Source organism: Mya arenaria, chromosome 6 (genome assembly GCF_026914265.1).
Source record: "Mya arenaria isolate MELC-2E11 chromosome 6, ASM2691426v1".
Taxonomy (NCBI): domain Eukaryota; kingdom Metazoa; phylum Mollusca; class Bivalvia; order Myida; family Myidae; genus Mya; species Mya arenaria.
Window position 1 is genome coordinate 20,696,695 of NC_069127.1, and position 22,215 is coordinate 20,718,909.

Below are 22,215 nucleotides of genomic sequence, written 5' to 3' on the forward strand. Positions count from 1 at the left end.
TTTTTATCCGTGTATTACGTTGCACCCGTGTGTAATCAAAATGTCAATTCTAAAGAACAACGTTTCCTGTCATATTGTGTAAACATCATAAAAAACAAAGTCTGGTTGTGACATTTGCTTGATGTCAGTGAATTTATCATTCATCATGCTTTAAATGACACTTTAAGTACCAAATATACCCGTACCTTACCAATAGTAGATTTAACATCAGAATTAACACAACCAACAATATTTTTAACATTATGTTACCATTCTATATAAATGGACGCCAGGGTTTTGGAGCATCTTGGATACAGACAAATCCACTATTGGCTTACTTTGGCTTACATATCTTTGAGCTTAGGCAGTATGTTTTAACTATGTACTAGAATTGAGCTTATTTCGGCAGTATATTCATGAAACTGTACGATATTATTGAACCAATATTATATTTTTCCCCAGGGTGTTATGATATTCGTCGTGAAGTGCGTTATGGAAAAAAAGGTAATTTAGATGAATAAAAATATTAGGATGAATTCACATATGAAACTGTCCACTTATTTCCAAATTAATGTCATCCAAATAAATGTTATATCAGTAGTGTTTTTTTCTTTCGATCCAATCAACAAATAGGGGTGTTTACTTTGCATGAGCTATTGAAACTGCTGAGTGGCATACCATGTTTGTGCTTTGTCATGGTGTGACCTGCCATGTATGTGCTTTGTCATGGTGTAACTAGTCATGTATGTGTTTTGTCTTGGTGTTACCTACCATGTATGTGCTTCGTGAGATGCGTGTTTCTTGTTGTTTATTAAATATCGGGTGTTTGCAAATAAGCAGTGTCATGATAGAGTGTGGGTCACTGTCTGAAGTTTCAATTACTCTATTGGAATGAGAAAATGTCACGATCTGGGTACACTCGGTATTGAACTGTATACACTTTCTAGATTTGCAAAGAGTTCCTTGTATGTTGGAGGCGCAGGACATGGGGCGTTCCAGGATTTTCATCCTCTGTTCCGAACAAAGTGTCTGAGTCAAAGGTTTGTCGAATTTGATATTAGTCTATGAGTGAATCATGTATGCTTAGTATCCATTAAATCTGATTCATGTTGATTTCGTATTGATTTCTATGGTTTATGTTAAAATTATTTATTTACTTATGATTTTCATTTATTTTGGTGTTTTCAGGACAAAACAGGAAAAACGACTGAGGCATATTTATAACCCCTCCATCAAGTCCTTTCTCTCGTTCTGCAGTTCAATGAGAATTATATGAATAATCCTCTTCTTCAGTCGGAACAATGTCTATTACAATATATCAATCAATTATCAAACTGTACATTAAGAACAATGTTCGTCTACCCTATCAAACAGTATCGATGGATGCATATCTGCGAAGGCAGCGGCCGTAAAGTATCACACGTGAAACCCATTAAATGTCTCATATTGCTTTGAACCATTAACAGAACAGAACAGAATTTGTTTTCGACTTAAGCATAAAAAGCTCATCGTCACAACAATATGCATAGAAACAAAAGACATCAACAATCAAGTCTTGGTAACAGTTACCTTCTTCAAGAGTGCCAATATTGAAATCCAAAATCGATTGTCACTTCGAAATAACTTCGATTCCATCACAATACTTCTTAAGTGAACGGTTATCGAATATTCATCATGCAGGGTGTAGATCTCTTCGTTGCCATTTGAAAGAACATCTTAACTCCAATATCATTATTGATGATCCATTTTGTATGTTTGGTGAAGTCCGGACAACTGCACACTTTCTACTGAAATTCCCTATCTGTGAGGAACAAAAATATGGTCGACATGTTCCAATCGTCACCCCGCCTCTTGTAGGGTGACTTAATACTTGACGAAGACTCAAACATTGAAATATGAAAAGAATTCATCGTTTCATCAAAACATATCATTGTTTCAGCTCCGAAATTATCTAATTAACCATGTGTTAAAATTTACATTAAGGCTTATCTTGACCCATATACCTGAGCAACCATCCTTTTCTACTCCATTTGTGTATCATCATTTGTCTTAGTCTATCATCACCGATCATCCATTCATTTTCCTTTAAATCAAACATCGTCAAAATGTACCTCAATATATCGATTTGCTCCTTAATACATCGATATGTTTCTCAATAAATCGATATGTATATCAATACATCGATATGTATCTCATTACATCGATATGTATCTCATTACATCGATATGTATCTCATTACATCGATATATATCTCAATACATCGATATGTATCTCATTACATCGATATGTATCTCATTACATCAATATTAATCTCAATACATCGACATGTATCTCAATACATCGATATTTATCTCAATACATCGACCTGTATCTCAATACATCGATATTAATCTCATTACATCGATATTAATCTCAATACATCGATATGTATCTCATTACATCGACATGTATCTCAATACATCGATATGTATCTCATTACATCGATATGTTTCTCAATACATCGATATATATCTCAATACATCGATACAATTTCATAATGATAGCAAAAACTGTAAAGCTTATAATCCTACGACTAACATGATTCGTATATAATTTTTCAATGCGATACAGTAAAATAACACTTATAATAGTATTAAATATCCTTCTTTACTTCGACCACGCTCTGCCATGTATACTCATTTATTTTATTCTTTCGAGCAAGATTTATTCTATCTTTACTTTATAAAACACATTATTTTACACAGTACTTTACACAGTATACGTATGAATGCCTTTTATTATTATCATCAATTCATATGATTGTTTATAGTAAGGAAATGGCTTCCAAATAAGCATTTTACATTGTCCTCAAACTTTCACTTGTAAATGTAAGTTATAAAGGTATATGCTACAAATAAATACTGTTTAAACTAAACATGATCAGACTAAGCGGGATGATCCAATGTCTCAGATGCTTATACTGTCATGTAAAAGAGTTTTTAAATGATAATATAAGCCCTATTGGTGAGCAATAATTATTATATAAGTTATCTGCTACATGGGTAAAGGGAAAATCTCTAAAGGATAGAGGTAAATATATTGGCTTTCAGCTCTCTCCTCAATCTTTTTGTTCATGCATGTATAATGCATGTTTCAATGCATTTTCATACAGTTTTCAATGGAAGGTAACGTTTTACGTAATGTTGGTTTTACGTGACGATGAGGCCTCAAATAGAGTGTATATACATAAAGAATATGTGCAAATGTTCCAAATGTTAAAGGGGAAATATTTGTTTGTCCTGTAATCATAGAAACATTGTGTTGCTGTTGGATTGGAAAATCACGTGTAAATTGCATAATAATCTGTTGTACAAATGAAGTCATGGTGTCTTATTCACAATGATGAGCTGAGCCAAACCGGTTGGAAATTAATCGTGTAACGCTTACGTGGTGAGTCTGCTGGTCATTATAATATCATATCAAAGTACAATAGTAGTCTTAAATCGCTCATTGCTGATAGTATTGCTCATGCCGATTTTTATGGTGATGTTTTAAAGAAAATTCGTAAAATTAAAATGTTTCCAGCAGGCAGTTGGGCAGATAGACTTAATAAATTACTTGGATTTTATTTTAACCGTGGATATAAAGGCAATATTTTGAAGAGCACTTGCCTTCTTGTATTTGAAGATGAATACCTGAAACAAAATATTGGGTTGAATATAGCATCCTTTCATAACTAAACTTTCAGTGCTTTGATTTTTATGAAGAATTTGCTAATTCATGTTATCTTTAAAACCGTTTTTGGCGGACACGTGTTGACTGACTCCGAGTGTTTTGGCTGTGACCTTAATTTCTTAGATAAATCATTTGGAAGGAGAGAATAGCATATACTAGTCGCTTTTATTGTTAATAATGTTTTTCTTTATTTGTTCCCAGTTTTAGTACAATGAAACTCTATGATCACACAGTTTTAAACCTTTTAAGGCAGACTGTGTGTGAAGCTTTTGGTTTCTAACAATGACTGCATCGTATCTTTGAAAAGTATTTGCATTAGGTGCTCTGAATTGTTTCCCCCCGTCTGCAGATAGAGTTGGGATCTCTAATCATTGAAGTACTTGGGGTTTACCTTTTCGTTTTTTGTTATTATTTGTTTTATTGATAAGTTTCCTCAAGTTAATGCATACTTTGATAAGATTTATCTTTTGCGTTTTATCTTTATTAAGAATTGTTGGGATAAGAGTGAGGTTTGTGCACATAAACTGGTTTAAACCCCCAGTAAATTTACATTTTACTGACCGTTCCAAGGCGGTACCTAACAATTCTTGATAAACATACCAATTATTTATATATATATATATATATATATATATATATAGTATTTATGCACTGTGCTGTTTGTAGAGTTGTGTGCTGTTCTATGTTTCTTGTTTGTGAATTTGTGTTCTATGTCTTTGGCGTTGCCCATTGCCACTAAACCGGGTTTATGTTTAAACTTTTTGCTACTGACCATGTTTCTGTAGCTTTTTGCATATATATTGAATAAACTCTTCGGTGTTTCATCATACGCTGTTGGATGGAAGTTTCTTCAATTATTTCTTTAAAAACGTTAAAACAAGATGTGATGAGCTGAACCTAGCCACTTAAGCTGTCGAATGAAAACTGCTAAACGTTTCTTTAAAGTTGTTTAAAATGGTAATAAACCGTACAGTCTTGAATATGAGTGTATGAAGCAATGGAAAAAAAACGTGCAGTCTTGAATATGAGTGTATGAAGCAATGGCAATAAACCGTGCAGTCCTGAATATGAGTGTATGAAGCAATGTCAATAAACCGTGCAATCTTGAATATGAGTGTATGAAGCAATGACAATAAACCGTGCAGTCTTGAATATGAGTGTATTGACTGATACGACAGACTAAACGAAGTGTACGGCGGGTTTGTTAGAAAAAAAAAACAGGCTGGCTTAACATATCTTAATGAGCAAATATACACTACATATGTGTATACTTTATCCAGGATTGGAACCGTCGATATTGTTCACAAACAATATTACTTTTCTTAAGTAATAATAATAATTAAGTTAAACAATATAAGCGTCAGTAAGTAAAACCAGATTATATCTTGTTTTAATAATTTCGTACAGACGAATGCAACAACCAAGCTGGTGAAGACGTCGATTCCCCAAACGAACTCAACAGTGTTTAATGCCTGTATTGCCATCAAATCTAATAGCGTCTGACAAAATGTATCTCTTGTGGAAATATTCTATGACATATAATAGCAAACCTTTGCAAAACTTAAAAAAAAAAAATGGAATTAAAACGATCACGCGAGGAAACATGAAACAGATATCATTCCAGAATTCACGAATGCAATAATTTAATAAAGGCAAACAAGAACACCCCGACATGATACAATACCGTATTACAACTGTTAACGGTGTGCTAGGATCTAACCTCATCGAAGAAGCTTCACAATAATATTATTTTCCGCAACAGGATTCATCCTAACATTGTTCTACAGTTCCAATAATCACATAGTTCATGTATATTGTTTAAAAATACATACAACACCGATGTTATATAATATCATAGCGTGCCTTGATAAAAAAAGTTATGTCAAAGGTAAAATGAAAACAGGTTCCTTTCACAAGTATCTGGGTTAAAGTGTTTTTGCCTAATTAGTACAGTTTACTCGCGATTAACAATTTAATCCACTACATAGTTTCTATACCAAATTTATAGCTACGGTTAACACCCACTAAATGGAGACTTTCAACCTTTTATTTGTGTTATCCAGGGTACATACTTCGCGTCCCAGTCATTCAAATGCTGCCTTTGAGACTGTAATGGTTCAAACACGTTTACAAAATTCACGAAGATTCACGTTGGACAGTGTCATTTGATGTATATACTGTTGCTTGTTGTTTGTACGCATATATCAGTATAATTATATTATCTGCAAATAAATACACCTAGGCCACACTTATGCGTGCTGATATATAACCATCGGCATCTGAAAAACCAGAACAACATTTTTATAATATCAAAATACACCATTAATTGTTGGAAACGTTCATGGATATATTTTTGTAATTCAGCACTGCATAAGTAGAAAGTAAGCAAATATTTCGTTTAAAATAATTGCGTTGGTTATTATCATGATACATGTTCTAGTTATTCACCGTTGTTAGTTGTTAACTCCTCACAGAAACGAGAAGGGGTCTGGTCTTTACTTCTATTAGACGTTGGTTGGGATGAGGTTGTGAAGCTGAAAGACATACAACAATATTATATAGTTTCACTGATAATAAAAAGACACTTGAATCACTTTGTTACCGAAATATATAAATCGAAGGACTACAATTGGTGTTGATTGAGATCAGCATTTATTTACAAAAACACCTATAAAGGTCAATTAGTATATTGTATACAACATTCTATCTATGATTACCTCTACGCCGAAAGAATAAGGTAATATACTTACACAACATAAAGCATAACTAATATCAACTAATAATATCATTTTAATATCAATGGAAAACGTAGACTATTGTATGCATTTCTCCTGTTTATCTTACGTAATAGTTTAACTATGTTGAGATATATTATCACGAGAAACAATAAATATACTTAAAGGCCTAGTTTAAGCCTTCTATAAGTGACCCCCCTCCCCCCAAATCGGTGTATAGTATACAACCTCTGTTAACTGATCTTAATCTAATTGCCTGGTGCCTTCTTATCAGATCTCCAACCTGATTATCCTGCTGTGCCTATTTGGAGGTTTCATTAAAATATTGGTCCTTAAACGGCCCTAAGCCAATACAATAATACACAAGCCTTTAAGTATACGTATTTCATTAACACCATACCTAGGATAGCGGTTGGCCTTTTTCCTGTTTGTTTTACGTCTTAGTGTAACTAGGGTTACACAGAAGATAACGACAAGGACCAAGAATGCAGTTCCTCCAAATACAGATCCCATGATTATTGCCAGATCTAAAATATATAATTAAGGTATCTGATAAACAAAAATGTGAATATACTGATAAGCATATTATGTTGGTATCATTTGAAAGGGTTGACTTGTAGAGAAAAACATACCTTAAATGTATACCGTTACAAATATTGAAATGCAAACACCTACATCAGTTGTGGATTTCGGTCATGTTTTCATATAAGTTATCAGCAACCAATATATATCACATCACCCGGCATCCTAAGTAAGCATTATTGCAAATACATTTGTTTGATTTGACAACTCATTTGCACATCGGATACTTATCTGTTTAGATGTATTTAAACAGTTTAAAACGAACTTTGCATTTTACATATTATTATAATGCAAAGAACCAAGATATCATTATGTAACAGTTTCTGACTTACATGATTAGAGCATGTTGTATGTGTAATGTTTGGCAATGTTTCTCATTGGTAGAAAACATAGTTTTCTTAAAAAGAATGGCTTGAATTTTATTTAATAAGTTTCTACATTTTAATGCAATGACAGAAGAAAGCATTTACAAACTCAAATACCATGATAAAGGCGTCTTAATAATAGTCGTTTCAGACTGCAATAAAAGCCACGTGGAGTCTATTAAACCGGTACCTTAATTCACAGACTGTAATTGCCGCTTTTCGATACAAACATAGCGACGTTTATAATGATTAAATAACCAATAATTGCAACATAAATTGCTACTAACTACTTCACTGCACAACGGATCGTTACTCTTTCATTTTATAAATACTTTGAAAAGCTCTTAAACAGCATATGTTTTTATTACCATTTCGAGTATCCTCGCTGAAACATATAAAACAATATCGTAAGAAAGGCACAACAAACTGCAATGTACAATGGTGTAATAAATATCCGTGTTTTGACACTTACTGCGACACAAATGAATACCATGATAATGAACCAAACAATTCCGACAATCAGGCAAAAATAACTTCAGATTTGACATTATGGCCACTAGCTACCTTTTGCTGAAAAAATGGTATTTGTAAATAATTGAAGACACTACACTGTTTAATTAATAAAAAAAAACTATGTTAAATGATTCCGGTTAGATTCCATTTGAAAATCCAAATATCCCTTTGGCGTGTGAAATATATAGCAGTCTTTACCAGCAATTAATGCGATCCTTCTCAACGCAACATTTGTAGCCCATGTCACAATTTCCGAACAGATTTTGGTAAAACTGGCATTTGTCGTCAGTATAGACCAATAACTCTGAAGACATATGGAATTTTAATTATAAGCAAATAACCGAAAACGTCAGTCATGCGTCTTATGTCGGTAGGTAGGCCATATCAACTAGTTATTTTTTTTGGGGGGAGTTGCGTCAAAACAAATATTACAATAAGAATATAAATCTAAAGTCGACCTAATATTCAAACAAACATCACAAAATGAAACATGCCAAGCCGTTTCGCCACGGGTCTCGCAAAAACCAGTTACAGCCCTCTACAAAACGTCACATTAATACATCATTTATATATCTATTTTGCTTCAAGCAACAGAGTAATTTAGTTGCTGGAGTTCGTTTGTTCAACTCATTATCTATTACAAATTCCAGCTTAAATGTTTTCAATTAAAACCACATTGCTTAAAAACAATTCTGAAAGAATGAGTTTCAAATAAATAAAGCATACAAACACAAGTTCGTTAAATATCTGTCTTTGGACGTTTGGAATTTTGAATAATTAATAGAACTGCCTTGGTAAACGCAAGACTTAACATTAATTTGAGCTATATATCAAGGACTCACAAATACACATGTTTTCTGAAAACCGGAGCATTTTTCATGTTCATTTTTCATATACAATACACATGTACAATAGCAATTTTAAAGAATGGCAAATTAAATTTAAATTTGACAATAGAAGGTACTACCTGTAGATACACGCACCATTTCGCCATCAAATTCTAAAGTATCTCCCCGTGCCATTTCATATAATGCATTTGCAGCTTCACCTTGTAATTTATCTTGTTCTTCAAATGTTGCGTTCATGCAAATGGTGTAATTCACATGAAGACTTCCTCTTTTCCTGAAAGATTTTACCAGTGGGCAGGAAGTTCACTAGATCTGTTGGCTTACTAAGTGATTTGTTAATGAATTTTCGTATTAAAATATGTTACTACTGTTTAAACTCTCTAATCCAATAAATAATTGAACTTGATGAATAACATTTAGGAAACAGCTTTATTAAAGCCTACGTAATTATGGTTACCAACCTGATATCACAAATCTTTATTTGGACAGGAAAGTTGGTATATATCTTCATGTATGAAAGGAGCTGAAAAGAAAGTATGCTGCTGTAACATGTAGCATGCCTTTAAGCAGGGTATTCGTTATTAGTGGCCACTGGACATTTCTTTATTACATTTTGAGTGTATTCTTGAACGATTTTAATTTTCATTCTGAGCCAATATATCGTAGAGGATAAAAAACATTGTGAATAGAACGAGACATTACGATCAAATAAATTATACTGAAACCAATCGCCAATATTTTTTTTAAACCGATACTTATGTGAAAAACTTCAGAACTAGCCCAGTACACGTTTGCAATTATTAAACTCACCGAAGATGTTAGTTTTCTTTCAATTTGCCTGTATGTAGAACCGATATCCAGATTAACAGTCTCGTCAAAAGTGATATTCAACAATGTTGTTAATGTGACAGCAACCGTGCAATCTGAAAAGGAAAATACGCCTGAGTGTATGAAGGATAATTTCTTGGGAAGTACAAAATATATGGTTGGTTTAAAAACAGGCTCAGATTAAAATTTCTCCTAAGTGGGAATGGTAAATGATATTTTTGTCAACGCCTTCTTGCACCGGGTCAAGTAGTGTTATTTTAAAAAAGATCCACACTTGCATAAATCATTTGTTGAGGAGTATATTATGAACAAACGTACCGCGAGCTAACATTATATCTTTAGTAAGAAAAGTGTGTTCAAAGGTTAAAATGTTATTAAAATAATTTCTAGTTAAAGGAAAGCTGTATCCAGCGTACCTGCGATACTTTTATGACAATCTTCATCAAAGCTAGTATCTGTAAAAATAGTAAGTTATAAGTATATTTTGCTATTAGAAGGGCTAGCTTATAATCATATGCATTTGCGTTATTACAATTAATCATAAAATACATGTGTATCTGCATCTATAGTAAAATGTTGAAATACCTTTGACGCAATTGTTGAATAAGTCTAACTTATAGCCTCGTTTGCAGTCGCATGAGAAGTTACCCTGTGTATTGTGGCAACCTTTCAATGGATCGTCTCCACATATTGTTTGAACTTTACATTCGTTGACATCAACGTTGCATGAAATTCCATCCCAGAACTTGTTACAAAAGCACGTCCCATCCTTTTCATCACATGACTGATTGCTATCAGCACTGTTTGTTGCGTTGCATTCACATATATTTGCACAGTCGAGGCCGTATGTATTATTGATGCACCCTGCATATAATTATATAGAACGTTTAATTTGTACATCCGATGGAGTTTCCAAGATTACTAAGACGAACATATTTTGCAATAACTTGATAAAAGTAAAATAAACGTACCTTTGCATGTGTCCGACTCGTTTCTTCGATGAAAACCCTGAAATAATTTGAATGGCCGTTGAATTATAGAACATACCAATTTTTGTTGTGTTTATTGCAATGCCACTTTAATATTTTAAGTAAACTACTGGTAACTTACATACTACGCCTGATATGAAGTAACATGAAAAACAACTACTCAACGATTATTGTTCAAATATTAATTTGAATTCATTCTTTAAATAAATTCATTGTACCGTTTTGCAACGACATCGTCCATCAATATGATTACACGAAAACTGCGTTTCGTCTTCGAAGCATTCACAACGTCGACGACATGACTCACCGAAATAATTTCGACCACATTCTTGAATCGAATTAACATACATGTATTGTTAAATGCATATTTCAATGTAAACTAAATGTATAAAGTCTGCTTGCAATGCAATTATTATAATTATTATTACTATTATTATTATTATTATTTTTATTATTATTATTATTATTATTATTATTATTATCATAACATGTTTAAAAAATGGGCTTCTCCCTTGAGTTTGTAGAGTTGAAAGTAAAAAGGTGTCGAACATGTACGTATAATTGTACTTACTTGCGCATAGTGAGCCACCTGTTTTCTGGTAGCCCGTGTGGCAATCGCATAAAAAGCCTCCGTCTTTATTTCTACATGAAGAATTTTCTGAACATGTGTGCGTACTTAGATGACATTCGTCAACGTCTTTGGAACAATCGTCACCGGTCCATCCTTGTTTGCATGTACAAGTTCCAACAACGTTATCACACGTGTAGGTATTATCGGCCTCACAGATGCAAGTTGAACTGCAGTTTACTCCAAAAGTGCGTTTTTTACACGCTGTTGGATAAAAAGTAGCATAACTTATGAGTTCTACATAGGCTAAATCACTGTAATCAATACGATTTGAATAGATAATAAATAGTTTTAAGGTGTAATGAATCACCATTTATTTTGTTTTCTCGAGTGTGTGTTTAAAGTGAAACATGGCACTGGTGAGGCGGACATTTAGTGCATGGCACTGGTGAGGTGGACACTTAGTACATGGCACGGGTGATGCGGACACTTATATATATAATTTCATCAATGTCGACATAATCTTAAAAAGCGTTTGCTTTGATAAAATAAACTGATATTTTGTCTTACCAACAAACATAAAAAACAATCAATTGTTACAAGGGATATCGCATTAACGCTTCGTTAATAATTGTTATAATTGAAATATTTGTCCCATATCCAAAAAGATGAAATTACATTTAAATACCTTCACATGATCTCCCATCGTTTGCAAGGTGAAATCCATTGTCACACAGACAATCATATCCTCCTGGGTTGTCTTGGCACGTGTGAGCACAGTAACCATTTTTGTAATCGCATTCGTTCACATCTGTAAATTATAGTTTGATTTTTGAAACATTCGGTGATGTGTTTTTCACATGCATTGAAGAAAGTTTATCCGATGTTGTGTTAAACTGTGTTATTCTCTTTAAAGCTGCACTCTTACAGATTGAATGTTTAGACAACATTTTTATTTATTGTCTTGGAACGAGCATTGTTTTGGTGAAAATCCATGGAAACCAGTTATATAAGACTGCTGACATAAAATCAGACTGTTATATTTAAGTTCAAAATTTGATGTTTAATTAAATTCTGTTAGTAGCAGTTTAAGCCATAAAACATTGATTTTCGAACGGAAAAATGTATATCTACGATCTGATTTTTTGTCAGCAATCTTATATCGTTGGTTTGTAGATATTCACGCAAAAATTTGCTCTTTCCAAGACAAAAATTAAAAAAAGTTGTTAAAATGGTCAATCTGTGAGAGTGCAGCTTCAAAAATAGATAAAAAGATATCAGTGTTTTGGGATATGTGAAGAACATTATATGAACAAATATCATCAAATGACCGTTACGATAAATAATAATACAAAAAGTTATAATGATGTTTTACTCTTACAAAGTGTTTCAAGTCACCATCTTGTCCATACCCTTATAACTATATAAGCTATATCACCGTAATGTCCATAACAAAAAACATCATCATAGAATATACCATGTATTTGTGTGATGTGAATTAGTTTATAAATCAAATTTAACTCAAAACAATAAATAAAGACATATTTAAAGTAGTTTGAAGTACTTAATTTTCATAACTTACTTTAGTTTTGCTCTACAGCATGTTAAAGATTCAGAATAGAATTAGTATGACCAAAACTATTATAAATATTATCATGATTATTTTACTTTGAAAATGCAGTCATACTTATGCAGGCACCAGTTGCTATCTGTACAAATCCTCTGTTACAAACACATTTAGTAATTTTTTGTGTACAGATTGAATTTTCAGGACAATTTTCAGCTTCAGCGGACTCACATTCTATCTCGGCTGAAATTAAATAAGGATCTGATAAAACAGCGTTAGCGTAATCAGGTGCGAGTGTAACATTTAATTTAAAAAATAACAAACACGAATGTTCTCAAAAGTATCATGTTCACCAAAAAGTATACTTAATTTTCATAACTTACTTTTATTTTGCTCTACAGCATGTTAAAGATTCAGAATAGAATTAGTATGACCAAAACTATTATAAATATTATCATGATTATTTTACTTTAAAAATGCAGTCATACTTATGCAGGCACCAGTTGCTATTTGTAAAAATCCTCTGTTACAAACACATTTAGTAATGTTTTGTGTACAGATTGAATTTTCAGGACAGTTTTCAGCGTCAGCGGACTCACATTCTATCTCGGCTGAAATTAAATAAGGATCTGATAAAACAGCGTTAGCGTAATCAAATGCGAGTGTAACATTTAATTTAAAAAATAACAAACACGAATGTTCTCAAAAGTATCATGTCACCAAACAGTATCCACTAAATGTTATTTACCAAGACAAGAACGGCGGTCAGTTAAATCAAGCACTAGCCCTTCTTTACACGTGCATATATATCCTCCCTGCGTGTTTTGGCAGTTTTGCTCACATTGGTGAAATCCTGATTGGCATTCATCGACATCTGAAGAGCATTGAAATTACAAAATTATCAACGGCAATAAAGCATAAACACTGAATTAAATGCCTAGCCCAACCATTATATTGATCATTGTGTATGCTACTGTATATGGATGCTCTCTAAAAAAAAACTATGCTTAAACCAAATGTTCATTGAGACCAAAGGAAATAGTAATGTACTAACAACCGTAAGACCGTGTGAAAGTACCTGAACACGTTCCAGTTGTTATATTTAACATATAACCATTGTAACAACTGCATTCGTAACCACCGCCGGTATTGTGACATGCTTGTTCGCACTTATTAAGTGAAACATCCGAACATTCATTGATATCTGCCAAACATGACATAAAACATATATACAAATGTGCGTTTCTCGCCCTGAATTATCATATTACTTTATAATGTACTGGCCAAGTTCCGTTAAGTTCAAAATATTAAAGTAATTGATATTTATATTAATGACTTTTAAACGAAATATTTTTTTTCATACGAAAATCAATTAAACGTGTATCAAAAATTATTAAGCACGGGAAAATATAAACCACATTAATTGGTTTAAATTGTAGTACAACTTCACGACTGACCTTCGCATCTGTCCTCTGTCCTGAAATACCCGGTGTGGCACTGACAAAGGAAGCTGCCCATCGTATTAACACAGTCAAAGTTTGTGGGACACAAGTCTTCATTGTCACACTCGTCGAGGTCAGTGTCACACTGATCACCAGCCCATCCGTCACTGCAGTTACAACCTACAATTTACGACAAAAAATATATGGCTTTTATGTCTTGCAACAATGAAAACTAACAAACATAATAATCCATACAAAAAATGTATCGAAAAATTTATGTTTGCTGTTTACATATTAGTGCCATGAATGATATAATTAACAATAAAAATCTGTTGTTAGATTCTAACCATCATGACTTAAGAAAGCAGGAAGATAAAGCCAGGGATGTTTTAACAGTCATTATATGTTTGACATAATTACAAAGATACTATCAATGTGTCATTTTAAAATAATGATTTGACAGATATTGAACAAGCGGAAATGTTTTCAATTTGAATGAATCCGATTGCTATACCAACCTTGTGTGTTGTCGCATGTTCCATGTAAACAGCTACAGGTTTGCTCACAATTATTTCCAAAGTGGTATTGATCACATTCTGTAAAAAACAACCATGATACAGGTAAACGTGAATAATGAGTACTCGCATAGCATTACATTCGAATAAAGTGTGTACGATGTTTAAACAACGAAGCAAACATACGACAAATTAAATTCACAAAGGGCAGTGCTGCAGTTTTAAAGTATTATATAAAACTTCACAATAACTGCCTGCATTTGGCGTTTAAATTATAACTTATTTACGCTGGTTCACAGAAGTAAAATGTCATGAAATTAAAGATGATATAAAAAATGAAACCATATAATTAACACTCTTACTGTAACACTGCCGGCCGCCATTGGAGAGTTTGTATCCTGGTGTACACTCACAATTGTACGAACCCGGAACGTTAATACAATTCTCTTTTGGCTGACATTCGTTTAAAGTCTTGTTATCGCATTCATTTATATCTGGAAATTTTTATAAACCTTAACGTTTTAAATAGGATAATAATTTGATGTTGAATAATATCATATGGAAGACTAGAAACATAATCGCTTTGGGAAGAACTAAGTTCCGGTTTATTGTTGCTTTTTGGTAGCAGTATTGAGTGAATATTACCCCGAACAACGGATGAAGCGACGTTGTCTTCTATAATAGATTGCGCTAATCCCCATGATCTCGAGAAACAACAAAATAAACAAAACTTAAAACAAAGTACGCAGACGTTTGTCATTATCAAGGTTTCTTGAACAACACGTTTTATATACTTGTATTATGGTAAAATTAAGTTTACCTTTACATGTTTGTGAATCTTCATCGATGTAATAGCCAAAGTTGCATTTGCATTCCGCCACATTTTCCTCAACAACACAATAGTGAGAGCAGTTTAGATAACTTAATTGTAAACAGGGGTTCTTGACTGAAATGGAAATTATTGACACAACAATAAAATGCACTGGTTATAAACGCATAGTTTTCGCAATTACTGATCAAAAGTTAATGCGTATGTTTTTCGATACTGGGAAAACCAGGCATCTATAAACATGTGCTTAAGTTCAATGAACTGAATTTAATAAATTGATAAATTTTATCTAATAATAGAAGTAATTGGGGTTTACCTTTAAGTTTATTATCATTTGGGTTTTTTTGGATAAGTTTTCTCAAGTTAATGCATACTTTGATAAGATTTACCTTTTTCGTTTTATCTTTATTAAGGATTGTTGGGATAAGAGTGAGGTTTGTTCACATAATCTGGCTTAAACCCCCAGTAAATTTATATTTTACTGACCGTTTCAAGGCGGTACCTATATAGGTATATATAGTATGTATGCACTGTGCTGTTTGTGGAGTTTTGTGCTGTTCTTCTATGTTTCTTGTTTGTGATTTTGTGTTCTATGTCTTTTGTCTATGGCGTTTGCTACTGGGCTTGTTTCTGTAGCTTTTTGCATTAATATTAAGAAGCCAGTGAAAAAAGATGTTCCAAATAGACGAAAAACACCCAAAGAAATTTTCATAGTACTATCGTTAAGAAGCATTATTAAAAACAAATTGTATGTGTATTTTACCTTCTAGGCATGATTTTCGGTCCTCATCTAAGGTATATCCATAATAACAATAGCAGTTGAAATGCCCAGGCAAATTTTCACACATTTGTTGGCATCCGCTCGTTCCGAGATTACACTCATCAACGTCTACAGAAAAAACAGAGCATGAATTCGAACTGAACAGCACATTGATACTAGGTTTCAATTGCGGAAATTATTCACGTGCATGAAAAAATAGCATTCCAGGCAGATACCGAACTATGTACTATATTTAATACTACATTAATATATATTTTCATTTCAAATGCTTTCGATATTTAACTTCTCTTAACAGCTGTCGGATAGCATTTCAGTTCACATATGGTCACCTACACACTACCAATATAACTTTAAGAACACATGGTGGAAACAAATGTGCTAAAAGTATCAGCAATTATTCGGGTGCCTAAATTAACCATACCTATACAGTCTTCGTCCGATTTAACAAAGCCTTCTATGCAATTACATGTATAACCACCTTCAGTATTGCTGCATAGCTTGTTTTGTCCGCATTCATTAAGTAAAGGATGTGTGCATTCATCTACATCTGAAATTTTTCAATTACATAAATGTATGTGGTGAATATACATTATTACACACAGTAATAACTATATAACAATAACAAACAATGCTGCCTCGTATACTGTACACAGATTTCTGGTTAAAACACAATCAAATGATCGTGTAACTTTTCATTAGACACGTTAAAAATGTGATCAACATATACTACTTCAACAGATTGACATTAAATTAAAACAGTACTGTCAAACAGTAACGGGTGACTAAAGATGCGTCAGACATTTATTAAATGTTCAATAATACCTTCACAATGGCTACTCCCACTATCTTTGAATCCAATTAAACATTCGCATAGAAACGACCCAGGAATATTGACACATATCTGGTAGGCATCAGAACACGGAGAAATATAATTGCCGCATTCATTGACATCAACATCACACCTATCTCCTTGCCAGCCGTTTTCACAGACGCAACCCTTCACTTGATGACATTCTTTCGTGCCGAGAGATGAACAGTTGCATGTCTCTTCACAATTTGTACCAAAGTATGGAGGGGCACATTCTGCAAATAATGTATTAGAGAGATCAAGTTCATTGGAATGGTTTGTAGGTGTAAAACTGTCAACGTCCTCTTGTATCAGCATAAAGGCAAATTTCTGTTGTCATTATTTACTAAGTTATGTTAAGTCCGAATGATCCGCAAAGCAATGACTACACTGTGGACAAGATTCCGCATTTACAACATTTACCAATTAAGATATGTATTGTCGTTTTGATTAAACAAGCCATTAATATATTTTAAATTTATTGCAATACCTTTACATTCTTTCAGTCCTTGCAATCTGTATCCGGCAAAACATCTGCAGGAATACGACCCGATAGAGTTTGTACAATCTTGGGGACAAACATTCCTTTTGCATTCATCAATATCTATGAATAAGACAGAATAGGTTACAAAATAGGATTTTAATAATTCACTTATTCAATAAGTTTATATAAAACTAAAACACTAACAAAGATACAATACAAACATATTTAAGGCTCATTTGCGTCTGTTTTAATGTTGAATTGTAATTTTGCCAACATTAGAAAAATATATTTTCAGCATTTAAGTTTTTTGTCATTGTTAAGGGTTGTTTGAACATACTTGAGAACAAAGCTGTCATTGTTGTTGACAGGTTTTGATATCATATAGTTTGGTAACAAGTAACGTTCAAACCTGCTACTTGTTTCAATGTTCGTAAATATAAACAAATATACTGGCAAGCACACAAAGAGCTGCTTAAATCAAACGTTTTGTTAATGTGAGCATCCCAATCAATTACCTGTACATCTCTTCGAATCTGTGTCTAGCTCAAAGCCATTTTCACAAAAGCATATCGATTCATTGTTCTGATTCGTTGTACATCCTGATGTATTTGAGCAAGCAGTACTACAATCTATAGAACAAATTAAGTTTACTGTATAGTTATGTTTTGACTGTATTCGAGATTGGAATAAGAGGTGATATTAAAAGATACACAATTTCCTTAAAATGAAAACAAACCTGTTAATGTCCTCAAAATATTCTTCAGATTTCCTTACTTAATAGAGGTTATTTAAGACTTTGGAAACTTGATGGAAATGTTGAAAGAAAGGGAACCATTTTGAAAAACTTCCGAAAAGAACGAATTCTTATCGATACATTTAAAGGGAAGCTACCTGTAAATATGTGTAAATAACTATTTGGAGGATAGAATATAAATGTTAAGGTAAAACATTTAGGGAATTTAAGTGGAGACTTTTGGAAAGGAGAAGTAGTTTACATGTTAAATTACAGGTGTATTATTACTTCATAAGTGCATATAAGTTCAATTTCAAACTATTTTTTTACTTTAAGTTAATAAATACAACAGTGGAGCACAAATTAGGCTATAATGTTTAACTGAGCATTTAATTTATCTTTTTCATCAATGATTATCTGTGAAAAACTCGGATTCCTAGTATTGAAAAAGAAATTTTCTGAGATCTATTCATGTTAATCTTAAAAGGCATACGAGTAAGATAAATATTTTGCTTGTATATAAACATTACAGTCTTTGAAAGACGATATAGTTAAAAAATATGCCATTTACAAATATTATTGAACGAACGGTAATGCTTGCGCATCGCATACAATCGGTCGGAGTACGACGCCTGTTAAGGCTTAGCCGGTCAATGCCTCTGAACAAAACAGCAGTACAGGGATGTTTCGCAGTATTTGATATATAAAAGTAAAGTAATTTCATATCGGCCTTTAGCTGGCTTTACACTAGAGCTTAAAGAAGTAAGAATAAACAACAAAGTAAAAACTTGCCATCGTTGCTTATCTGTTCACATTTATTTCTCGTATCGTCAAGTTTATAACCCGTATGGCATTTGCATTGAAACTGTCCGTTTGTGTTTTTGCAAATGTGGGAGCAGTTGTGGGTAGCTTCGTCGCATTCATTGATGTCTCAAAATATACATTATCGTTAATATAAAGTTCCAATAAAACAATACTTACACATGTGATTTAAAAACGGAACTAAGTACCCATAGTTTCCAATACAGTTACATTGTGCTTTCATTGACGACGAATTTAAGAACGAAAAACACATACATACATAAATATTATGTTTTGTTAAAGTAAGAAACAATGTGTATAACTGAAGATGTATATTTTAAAAACAAAACAGAAAACGTTTCATCTCATAGTTGTAGAAAGGTGTTCATCATACCGACACATTTTTTCAAGTCAGATGATTCAACTCTATATCCACTTTTGCATGAACAAATAAAGGATCCTTCTGTATTAATACAAATTTGTTCACATGAGTTCGTGTCCCCACACTCATCGATATCTGAAAAAAACAAGAGGCCTACATGAGTTTGTGTCCGCGCAATCAATTAATAAAATACGATGAAACAAGTCTGGCCTTTTTCAGCCTATCGAAAGGAAAACACATCAAAGCATTTTAGTTCAGAGTGATGTGACTTGCAAAACATGTACATTCTGGAAAGGAGTTCATTACAAAGCACAACTTACATCGACATTTTGACATAGCAATTTCGGTTTTATTGTAACTGTTATTTTGACAGCAATGAAAGAGCAGTGCCGTCAACGGGCCCTTGTATCAACTTAAACAGTTACTATTTTGCTAAAGCCATTTACACTTTTCTAAAAGTAATTGCACTGCAGACGAAAAACCAGACAAGGTTTAAATTTAATATCTAATAAAGTTCATATTTTTGTTTCTTAAAAACGATAAGTTATTAAGGCTATACTTACACACCATTTTATCATTAGCAGACGAGCTGAAAAAAAATCCTTGAGGTATATAATTGCAAAGATAATATTTGATTCACATTTACACTATACTTTTACCTTGACACCTCGCACCATCATCGATGTACCCATCCGGACATCTGGAGCAATTAAATCCAGGCTCGTCATCCAGGTGACATTTTGCAGGTACATCGGAACAGTTCCGTCCAATGGAACATGGTTCTCCAACACACCCGTCGATATCTAACTCACAGTCAAGTCCTGAAAAACCCCACATCTTTGACCTTTTTTCAATGTGAAATTGGGAGTTTATCTTGTTGTTTTGGTGACGTCGTGTGCCCTACGTTAATTGTCTGTGCAATTTATAACAGGGTTTAAGTGAACAATTTGGCTACTGGTGTTGGTACAGCAGTTACAGAGGAAATTCTGTGTCAGTGTGTGTTTATATCGACCGATGTATGGAAGAGAAAACACAGCAGTCTGTGTAAAGAAAAGTATTTTGCTGATGAAAACGAGCAGTGGAATCAATTATAGTTACAGTAAGTTTGATAGATGAAACATAGACATAGACAGCCGACCAGTCAACACTTAAATAATTACATCATATAGAGTATATAAAAAGCAGCAAAACCTTTGCTAAAACATCTATCGAACATAGATTTGAAAGGTAGTATGTTCAAAATCTTATTGTCCTTTTAATATTAAACGATAAAATTGTAACTAAACTTATCATTAAAATATTTATATTTTTCACCTGTATATTGTGCATTACAAAGACACTTATTGTATTGAAACAACAGCGTCTGACTGCCCCGCATCTCCGTTTCGTTTATACAATGACCATGTCTACTACAATTGGTACATACTGTTATAGGTATGTTTGCAACGGGAGATATACCACCGTCTGCAGCCTTAACAATGAGACTGAAATGGAAATTTATAATTAGTGCATCTTAAAATTTAATATTTTTTGAGAATGATACAAAATCATGCAACTCTTGATTCAATCGATTTATTTAATATTTTTATAAGTCGATGATACAAGTAAAGATATAACAAGCAAAATGATGACAGCACAACTGTCCGACAACAGCATGTCACAATTTAAAGATAGAACCTAATCAAATGGACACGTGGAAAATAGTTTTCCTACCGTAGAATATCATCAGGCAACCTAGGTTTATATTCATATCGAAGAATTCCTGTTGTTTGATTTACAAATACCGAGTTTTTCATGGTTCCTAATACTTCAATCTCTGTAATATTACTGCCATATTGCAATTGACACTCTGCTTCTTCTCCATTCCAAACGTCTAGACGATCACATGTCACCAGCTTTGGAACGCTCCTGTCTAGATTGGAAATGAATGACACAATTTTCACATTACTTATTATATTATTGAAGTGCAACTATTTTCCATGGATGAAGTATTAACACGGAACATGAAAAGGCTCGACAAAAATCTGACATGTAATGCATCAAAATATAAAAACTATATAAATTATTGTGTTTTAATATATCACAATTTTTTGACACTATTGGTCTCTAACTGAGTGTCGATATCTCTTCAGCTGGCTCTTTACATATTAGGCAACATGACATATTCCTGTAGTTTGATTGCTAATACACCTTACCCGTTACACTTTCTAGAGGCCGTCAATAACATAGATTAATATTCATCTAAGGAGTAAAATAAAAGAGCTTTCATTGAACTATTACACCAAGCACACTGTTATCTTCATGGCTCGTATGAGTATCCTTTGATTACTGGATACTGACAAAGAACGATAAAACATACTCCTTACTTATTTCAGTCTCCGCTTCCTCTGCATCGTTTGTTGTTTCATGTGTTTGCCTTGAAATGTCTTCATTTTCTGTAAACACTTGGTCAAATATACAGGCGAGGTCCTGCTTTCCACCACATGCCTCGCGTGCGGCCTTTATAATTTCAACTGGAACTGAGTCTAGGAAGCGAGGGATAAAGGAGCTGTTGTGGTAATTACTGTGGTTTTTCTTGTCACTGTACCAGAATGCGGAGTTAAAACCATCAATTTCCCCTGAGAATTTAGAATTGATATAGATAACGATTGTTTACTCATTGAACATATCACTAAGAATATTTTATTCAGATTTCATGGGTGATACATGTTGG

The 22,215-nt window shown here is 33.1% G+C and overlaps 1 protein-coding gene and 1 long non-coding RNA gene across 2 annotated transcripts; one reads left to right on the top strand and one right to left on the bottom strand.

Annotated features, from left to right (window-relative positions):
- Positions 1-438: 438 nt before the first annotated feature.
- LOC128238191 (uncharacterized) lies at positions 439-2,103 on the top strand. The gene is made up of 3 exons (XR_008261648.1): positions 439-483; positions 927-1,019; positions 1,168-2,103. It is a non-coding gene; the product is annotated as an uncharacterized LOC128238191 (long non-coding RNA).
- Positions 2,104-5,293: 3,190 nt separating this feature from the next.
- LOC128237627 (fibrillin-2-like) lies at positions 5,294-20,916 on the bottom strand. Its single transcript, XM_052953216.1, has 28 exons — positions 20,817-20,916; positions 20,162-20,323; positions 19,515-19,637; positions 19,112-19,249; positions 17,078-17,338; positions 16,677-16,802; positions 16,238-16,363; positions 15,466-15,591; positions 15,008-15,139; positions 14,649-14,726; positions 14,146-14,310; positions 13,767-13,892; positions 13,437-13,562; positions 13,177-13,299; positions 12,809-12,931; positions 11,810-11,932; positions 11,125-11,385; positions 10,772-10,881; positions 10,536-10,572; positions 9,981-10,019; positions 9,547-9,659; positions 9,198-9,259; positions 8,856-9,010; positions 8,087-8,192; positions 7,744-7,760; positions 6,829-6,955; positions 6,142-6,227; positions 5,294-5,972 (listed from the first exon to the last, which is right to left on the bottom strand). Exons 1-28 carry the CDS (start codon positions 20,878-20,880, stop codon positions 5,932-5,934), a joined length of 3,276 nt encoding a protein of 1,091 aa, XP_052809176.1. The 5' UTR covers positions 20,881-20,916; the 3' UTR covers positions 5,294-5,931.
- Positions 20,917-22,215: the final 1,299 nt, after the last annotated feature.